At 40.0% G+C, this 9578-nt stretch overlaps 1 protein-coding gene across 1 annotated transcript; it reads left to right on the top strand.

Annotated features, from left to right (window-relative positions):
• Nucleotides 1-7474: 7474 nt before the first annotated feature.
• On the top strand, nt 7475-9337 carry LOC306883496 (leucine-rich repeat and immunoglobulin-like domain-containing nogo receptor-interacting protein 2; the record flags this gene model as incomplete). Its single annotated transcript, XM_079438790.1, has 1 exon — nt 7475-9337. Exon 1 carries the CDS (start codon nt 7490-7492, stop codon nt 9335-9337), a length of 1848 nt encoding a protein of 615 aa, XP_079294916.1. The 5' UTR covers nt 7475-7489.
• Between the last annotated feature and the right edge of the window lie 241 nt (nt 9338-9578).

Here is a 9578-nt window from a genome sequence, read left to right as displayed (position 1 = left end):
CACTGAACCGGATAGTAAGGAGAGAATGAGCGTAAGGAAATAGCAGATGAGTTTCACTCTACTTCTTGGCTGCACTCTTAACAGAGGGTTATCGGTGAGAGGAACATGAGAAGCATCTCTCTTCCTCTATTGCTTTATCACTAATTAACGCAGGCTCGTTCCTCCTGATGAGCTCTGTGTGAAGTGTATGGTTGGTTGCTGCATAATTAGTGGGGTTTTCAGATTTTGCCTTTGATTCTCACAGTCAGAGATGTTGATCCCACCTCACTTCCTCAGCGGGGGCGGCCGATTGTGCTGCCGCAGCAATTGGAGCCCCTCACGTGGAGTGGTGAAAAACTGTAAATTGCTTTTTGTTACCCAGCATGAAATTCACCTCACAAAACAAATAAATAAATCAAACTCCAGGTCAGAGACAGCTTTAGAAAACCAGAGTCATCAAAAATGATGCAATTTAACATCCTATCAGTTCTGTCCCATTAAGACATGAATAAATGTACTTAAAATTACTGTATAAAATTCTTCAGTTTTTATTGTGCCTATCTGACATGCTTTTCAATTTAATTTCATTAGTAGTAGTAGTATTTGTATTTGTATTATTAGTAGTAGTATATACAATATTAAATACTAAATTTTGGGGTTGGCATTTTTAATTTTTTATTTATTTATTTAAAATAGATATTTTGTACTTTTAAAAGGAAAGTCTCAGTAATACAGATATTAGAAAACAAATATTTGTGTTTACAAAAGCATTTCGCTACCTATCAAAGCATCCAGCTGTTAGTAAAAAAAAAATTCCAGTGTAATTGATTGTTTTGCTGAGAATATCTTGGATAAAATGGCATACCCCTTGCCATGTCAGTCACACTGGATTAAATGGTTGTGTATTTGGGAATCAATGGACTTGTCATTTCTGTATTAGTCAATCTAGTTTTGGTATTTTCAATTTATGTGCAGAGGTGCTTGTGATTGGATTATGTGTGGAAACTCACTTTGTAAATCTGAATCAATAGTAGGAGAAATTGATTTATTTTGGTCAAGGGGCCACTGGGGGGTTCCTGTCCACTTCCTTGAACCATTGCATGTGGTGTTTAACAGCCTGCTGGACAGTTTCTCAAATGCTAACATTATTGAACCTCCAACAAGTTGCTAATAGATGTGACATCACAATATCCTTATACTGCAAACCGGCTGTAGCTGTTCTCAGCCTAGATGATGACATTTTCATAAAGATCTCCGGAGTTCTCCTTACACATGAGCTGCAAGAAATTTTTGAGGGATTCTTCTTTGACTCCTCATTACCAATGGCTGGGATGATATCACACAAGCCCACTAAAGCATTAAGGGCTAGATGTTCACCCTTTCTCTGTTTTAACCTCTGAGTTAATTACATCTTTCCTTCAGGGTAGCATCGTTAGAAGATATGAGACTCATTACAATAAAGCAATAATTTAATACCGTTAACAATTATATTGATGTGAATACTGAGCTTACTGCTGGGAAAGAGCTGGTAAACGAACACGTCCATGCCAATGCTGATTATATTTACTGGAATATTTTAACCTACTGTAGGCCAATAAAACATTGTTTGTGAAATTCATATGTTTGTATTATTAGAGTAAGCATATAGCAAACAAGCTACGCTCATCTGGATGGAAATTACACTACCTTTGTATTAAAATGGTATCTTCTGAAAAACACTAAAAGTGTGAAAAGGAAAAAACACTTGCTATTTTAGGCTGTACTTCTAAATCTGTTTGTGTGAGGTGGTTGTTTCTCTAAAACTTTATGTCCAGCTGAGGCAGGTGTGTTGTGTATATGCGTTAATGTGAGTGGAAAAAACAACAGTTTCCTTACAGGAACTTACAGCTTCCTTAAGTGAAATCTTATCAAACCACTGTGTAAAAAGTAATATGAACTATATATATGTATAGTATATATACATATATATATATGTATATAGAATATTTAGGGTTTATGGTGTTATATAACGTATATATTGAATATAACGTATATGGATATTGAATTGAATGTATTACACAGAAAAAGTTAGTGAGTGAATTATTTATATATTTTTTATCATATTAACTCTCTTGTAGCTAAGAAAAGGAGGGATAAGTGCCAGACTGAGACCTGTCTCCATTCAAATGCTAATATCGGAGTGACCATGCATGCAAACTCATTCTTTCCGCATGATTATATTTAATTTTGTGTAATTATTCCAGAGCTTATACTATTTTCCATTCCATAATATCTTTACCTTGTTCACTCAGTGGCCATTTGGAGAAATAGTGTAACTATCAAGCCATTTCCTAATGGGGAAGTAAACTAAATATATCCACAGGGCTCTTGCAGGGTGTGGCCATCATATTAGATGGTCCACATAAGAAGGACCAAGTCTGTGAGTGGAGATAGAGCACATCCTGGCTTAAAATGACATTTGGTGCTTGATTGCACAGGAGTCCAGTTTGTTATCTAAAGCCTAAAACTGCCAGGGCAAAAGACCGGAAAATGCTAGAGAGCCAATGCAAGGGTATTAGACTTGGTTCTAGTCTGGTTGACAGAGCCAGGGAGGACCATTCACACACTTTAAGCCGATCACAGCTCGGTCGGGACAAAATACATGTCCCAGGTGTTTAAATGCTATCTTTCTCTCCCTATCTCTGTAACAGGCATGCATTCATATGTCAGCATTTAGGAGAGTAAATTAAATGAATTTGCAGATTGAATGGCAAGCAAAATACATCATGACTTGTTGAAGATAACGTGTAATTTATGAAATGGTCAAGTTAGATATTTCATAGACCACATTTAGTTTACTATGTACTGTTTATGTCAAGCTTTAAAGTCATGATATCAAAATTGGCCCTATTTTAGAGCGAAATCTTAATCTAAGAGATTAATTGTTGTCATTTTCTCCAATGACAAAAAAGTTTGTCTTCATAAAATTTCATCATAATGAGTTTCAGTTCAACCTCTGCTCTATAAATACCAGTTATATACTTGTTGAAGCAAACACCTTAAACTAGTTTGTACAGATTGGTTTGCTAGCCTCCTAGCTTGGTTAGGTTGGTCTGTTGGCTTGTTTTAGAGGGGTTTTGAGCACTTTTCCAGCTGTGAGAACAGGAAAACCAGCTTTGACAGGCTGGGAGCTCATTGTAACCTAAGACCAGCTTAGTTTTGTCTTTTCAGTAGAGATACTGAGAACTTTTCCCAGTCCAATCTAAACCCAATGGATTAATTCACACCCAATCCTACTTATTTGTTTAAATATAGCATTATATTTATCCACCTTTTTCTTCAACGCGGAAGTAAGCCTATGGGTGAGACTTCCGGTTCATTAGCCGCTATAGGTAAATAGCGAGAAGAATAACAACAGTGCAGTAAATGATAAAACTTTTTGCACTACAAACCAGTTTGTTCACAATTAAGATAATACATTAAAATAATATGGTAAGACACATCGATTTTCAATATCAAGCAGCAAAATTAACTGTTTTGTACAGCTAAAAATAGCTGGACGCAGATGAGACTGGAAGTCAGACCCATAGAATTTACAAAATAAGATCCAAACCATTGTGTGGAATGCTGTAATTAGCCTATCCAAACCACCTGAGATTTGAAAATGTGTTAATATCATGAGGCATGAGTCATGAACAAATGTATTGTATATATGGATTAGACAAAAGACCAGTTGGTTCCATATATAACTCTCCCAGATAGTGACGATCAATACAGTATTGAATAGCTAACAAAGAAGCATCTAAATTCAGCTTGGGGGAAATAACCAATAAGATCAGTGAAAGGTTAACCTAGGTACAAATTGTTCATTAAATATGATGTAGTGAAGTGTCTTTGGATGTGTAAATACGTGTTTTTGTATACTCTGGTCTGTCATTATCTGTGTATATGCATGTTAGTGCAAGAAAGACTAATTTTGTCATCTAATAAGACTCTAGATGCAAACACGGTGATGTCATGTTTGCGTTTCTTCACTGTGAGCACCTGCTCTCTTGGAGACGCATGTCAACACAAGGTTAACGCTTCAAATTGCTCATTGTGGGAATCTAAACATAGGCCTGCTATGAGGGAGAATGTGTTCTCGTCTTATCATACTACGTCTCGTTTATTTTTATTCTGTTTAGTTTCAGGGCATAATTGGCAACGCTAATAAAGCCAGAAATAATCAGGACACCGAATAACATTTTTGTGATGATTAGCATATGTTTTGGTCAGGCAAAACAGACACTCTGTCTAAACAAGGAAGAGTTGTGTAATAATTTTATTCTGCTCTGTTTCACTGGTCATTGTCTGGGTAGAGGGAAAATACTGTCAATATCTTGACCCATGTATACGTCTTCTATCACCGTCACCACCTGCACCCAATTAATCTGGTTATGTGCAAGAGGAGGCCATATACTTTTGCTAAAATTGCGATTTGCTCTCTGCGGATGCGTGGCATTTCACGTCGTATAATGAGAGTGCATATACATGTTTAAAAACTCGACCAGGCTGTGTTTTGTGCCGGCGGGGTTTCAGCACCTCTTTTTCTCTCTTTAAATTTAGTGCGGCCCATGACACACCAGATGAGCTGCTGTGTCTGTGCACTTTTCACAACCTGTTTCACAATCTGTCTGCTTCACCAACACACACCCACACACTTACACACTACTCATCGTTGAGCTTTGCAGATACTCATTTTTGCATTTTCTACTTGAACATCACATTGTTTTATCTTTGCCAAATGCGTAGGAACAATCAAAAAATTATGTTTACGTCATTAAATTCTAGTTCATTATGCATTCCTGACACTCATTAATTTGCACTGTTCACTGAAGGCTGTAAAGTCTTTTTAATGTTAATTTAGATGATATATTGTGTTCATTTATTGTATTGTAATTTCCTATGTAGAATTTACAGTGCACAGGTTACAAATAACCAGGAAAAATGCTCATTTTTAATCTAGCGCTCATAAAATGTTCAAATTACATTATTGTTTATTGAAATATTGTCTAAATTTACAAATGAACACAGAATAAATGGCACTCCTTTGATTGAATCTGTTATTATGTATGTCCTCATTTGGGTTTCTGAATCACCCTATTATGCAAACCTGTCCTCTAGAGGTAAAACATTGACATGCACATCCTACAATTTGAAGTAAATTCCGACCAGATGCAGTGCAAAAGTTGCTATGACTTCAACACTATAATGCATCAACTTACAAACAGCCATCTCAATTTCAAATGTGACTGTGAAACTGCATATTTATATAAACTATCAAACAAATGCATGCACACTTAGTCACACTGCAGGACGTTTATGAAAGTGTCTCCACATGCATCATGTGTAAGTGCTTGTTTTCGCTGATGCACACAGGCAGACACCACTGTGACTTGACTGAAGTGAGATTTTTGCAGAGTATGCTGAGCCAAAAAAAAAAAAAAAACATCACCAAACAAGAGAGAAGAGTAATCACACTGCCAGGGCTTCGAAAGTCAACAGGAAATGTTGTTTGCATCTCATTTAACTAATTTTGACATATATTTCCAGTTTAAACAGGTTATTCAATGAGAAATATTTGATGGCGGTGCTTGATTTTGTCCATCAGGTAGTTGTCCCCACAATAGAGCCAGGTTGATTAAGAGGAGTGGTCAGCCAATAAGTAAAGTTATTTCAAAGAATTCTAGGAAGTTGTTTCATGAGTCGTGATACAAGTTATTATATTTTGAAGAGTATGAAGACCACCAAGTTCCACAGAAAGTAAAAAAGGTTGACATGACTTTCATGTTGACTTTAAAATCAAGGCCTTTATGAAGGTCTGAGAGTAATATCTGACAAACGTTAGCAATGGGTAAGAGTGACAACAGAAAGAGTCCAACATCAAGGTCACAAGTTTAAAAGAAACGGTACAGGTGTTTTACAAACAAGAAGTCATCTGGCTGTTGTGTTTATCCTCAATCAGCTTCTCTTTTAGGGGTGGGCTCACATACATAAACAGATTCTGAATTTGAGTGTTGATGTCAGGACAAAAATTATATGACTCAACTGTGATTTGTTATGAGTCTTGTGCAGAGGTTGTATAAAGGTGAATGTCTAAAAAAAGCAGTAAATGTGTTTTATTAACCTCTGAGGCCTCATTTATTCATCTTTTCCGCCTATGTAATAATCTACGTAATTGCGTCTGTAATGTCTGCACCAGTGGATTGTGCCCTCTAACTATTTATATTTATGTTGCACCAGAGTGCAGTTTGGAAATCACTATAATTCTAGTTTGTCTTGTGTCTGTAAATGTGTTTGTGCTGTACAAATGATAAATGTAGATGTATATTCTTTTTATAATTTTTTTTTTTACTTTTTATATGTTCAAGGCTGAATCCGATAAGCAGTTGGTTTTTCTGTTGATATAATGAACAAAATCTTTCAAACACCAAAATAATTTATGCTGCTGTCCATTTTGAAACTAAGACCATATTAAGTTAATTGTGTAATTTATGGTCTTTTTTCTCTAAGTAATACTCTATGAATGTTTATAATTAAATTAGCATTTAATGAATATGTATTTAACAATTACTTTGAACAACTCTTTCCAATAGGTATAATATTGCATGCTATTATTAATGAGCATAGATTTTTTTTTTAAGATTTCGCTTTAAAAGGAGCTTTAGGAAAACTGCAAAACCACACAGAAATGTAATGGTGAGAAAGTCCAAATCTTCAAAAGCACTGACTGAGAAAGAAAAACAGCAGGACATCCGTAGGGCTGTGAATTCATGTGCAAACAATAAAGAATCAATCCATGCACATACAAATCCACAAGCAAGAACTGAGGCAGTGTTCATTTGTATGTGCATGGCTACACCGATCAGCTAGTTCTTTATGTGCAATACAAACAAATTCATATCAAGTCTATTAAAAAAAGTGAGTGAAGTGACATTCAGCCAAGTATGGTGACCCATACTCGGAATTCGTGCTCTGCATTTAACCCATCCAACGTGCACACACACAGCAGTGAACACACACACACCGTGAACATACACCCGGAGCAGTGGGCAGCCATTTTATGCTGCAGCGCCCGGGGAGCAGTTGGGGGTTCGGTGCCTTGCTCAAGGGCACCTCAGTCGTGGTATTGAGGGTGGAGAGAGCGCTGGACATTCACTCCCCCCACCTACAATTCCTGCCGGCCGGGGACTCGAACCCGCAACCTTTGGCTCTCTAACCATTAGGCCACGACTTCCCCAGTGAGTTAGTGAGTAGTGTAGTGTAGAGTAGTGTCTCCTGCCGTTTTAGATGAATCCATGTTGTGCATATAATGTTACAAGACACTAACCAGTATTGGTAAATGGGATTAAATACCTAGTTCAGCCATTTTTTTTTTTTTTTTGCTAAATTCGCAAAGTGGATATTACTTGCGGCTTTTATGCTTTGCCAAAACATGTTATTTCACATATTAACTTTTTGTTTTATCTGTTTCTTTCAGAGCCATGACAGTATGGTGGACTGTTTGAGTCGAGTCATGCTGCACACAGCCGTGTCTTGCTGGCAGCCTTTGCTGGGGCTGGCCCTGGTGGCCGTGTTCGTGGGCTCCACTCTGGCCTGCCCCGCCCGCTGCGAGTGCTCTGCCCAGAGCCGCTCTGTTATCTGCCACCGCAAGCGCTACAATGCCATCCCTGATGGAGTCCCAACTGAGACACGAATCCTTGATCTCAGCAAGAATCGCATTCCAGCCGTCAATCCTGATGACTTTGCTGTCTATCCACACATAGAAGAACTGGACCTGAGTGGGAACATCATCGGCTACGTTGAGCCTGGAGCCTTCAACTCGCTCTACAGCCTCCACACACTGAGCTTAAAGAGCAACCGTATCAAGCTCCTCTCTCTAGGCGTCTTCTCCGGCCTCTCCAACCTGACGAACCTGGATATCAGTGACAACAAAGTTGTCATTCTGGTGGACTATATGTTCCAGGACCTGCGCAACCTCAGGTCATTAGAAGTTGGAGACAATGAGCTGGTTTACATCTCACATCGGGCCTTCAGTGGACTATTGTCACTGGAGAGTCTGACGTTGGAGCGCTGTAACTTGACGGTGGTGCCCACAGATGCCCTGTCCCACCTGCACAACCTGGTGAGCCTACATATGCGCTACCTCAGTATCAGCTCTCTACACCCCTACTCCTTCAAGAAGCTGTTCCACCTTCGTCACCTTGAGATCGACAATTGGCCATCATTAGATTTGGTCCCTGCTAATTCTCTGCATGGCCTCAACCTCACCACGCTCTCTATTACCAACACCAACCTGTCCACTTTCCCTTACCAGGCTCTTCGCCACCTGCCTTACCTCACGCACCTTAACCTCTCCTCCAGTCGTATCCGGACGGTGGAGGGTGGCCTGCTTCAGGACCTGGTGCGATTGCGTGAGCTGAGGCTGGCTGGGTCTCAACTGGTGTCCATCGAACCCTACGCTTTCCAGGGCATCCGCTGGCTCCGTTCGCTAAATGTCTCCCACAACCGCCTTGATACACTGGAGAGAGGTGTATTCCATGCTTCTGAGGCCCTAGAGGTGCTGTTGATCAACAACAATCCTCTGGTGTGTGACTGCCGACTCATGTGGTTGCTGCAAAGGCGCCATTCCATTTCTTTTGGTGACACCCAGCCTGAGTGCAGCACTCCGGAAGGAATCCATGGACGCCCCTTCAAGGAGTTCAAAGAGACCCTTCTATCCTACTACGTGACCTGCACCAAGCCGAAGATCCGAGAAAATCGGACTCAGATGGTGTCCGTGGAAGAGGGACAGTCTGCCCGTTTACACTGCAGTGCAGAGGGTACCCCGCGGCCCACTATTTCCTGGGTCACCCCACGCCGGAGACACCTGACCAACAGGAGCCACGGCAGGGTGACAGTCCACAACAACGGCTCATTGGATATCAAGGCGGCGGAGGTTCAGGATGACGGTGTGTATATGTGTGTGGCCTCGAACACAGCAGGCAATGACACTCTTATGGTTTCACTGGCAGTGAAAAGTCTGGGCTCGCTGTATGCCAACAGGACCCAGCATTACACGGACACAAGCAATGCCACTGCCAATGGTACCAACCTCCCCAATGTGACCTATGGCCTGGACCTAAAGACTATCTTAGTTTCTACAGCCATGGGCTGTTTCACATTCCTAGGAGTGGTTCTCTTCTGCTTCCTGCTCCTGTTTGTATGGAGTCGGGGAAAAGGCAAACATAAAAACAATATTGATATTGAGTACGTGCCACGCTCAAAGTCCAATGGGACCTCCGCTGAGGAGGCAGACCAGGGTGCTGGGCCACGTCGCTTTAACATGAAAATGATTTAACACGTTGAAAGTAAAACCAGTGGGAACTTTTGCTGATCTATGTTTCACAAATGGTACCTGGAACAGGACTCCTTCAGACCAATACCAGGAAACTCAACAGTCCCTAAGATTCAGTCCATGTTTTGGTTAAGCTTGGACTTCACTGGATGCGCAAGGGGAATAATATGTGTCAATAATGAACCACTTTCAATTTGTATGAAACCCTCTTGGTAGGGATGTTCACCAACACTTCAACACAAAT

The sequence above is a fragment of the Barbus barbus genome (assembly GCF_936440315.1).
Source record: "Barbus barbus genome assembly, chromosome: 17".
Lineage (NCBI taxonomy): Eukaryota > Metazoa > Chordata > Actinopteri > Cypriniformes > Cyprinidae > Barbus > Barbus barbus.
This window is presented reverse-complemented; position numbering and strand designations above follow the sequence as displayed.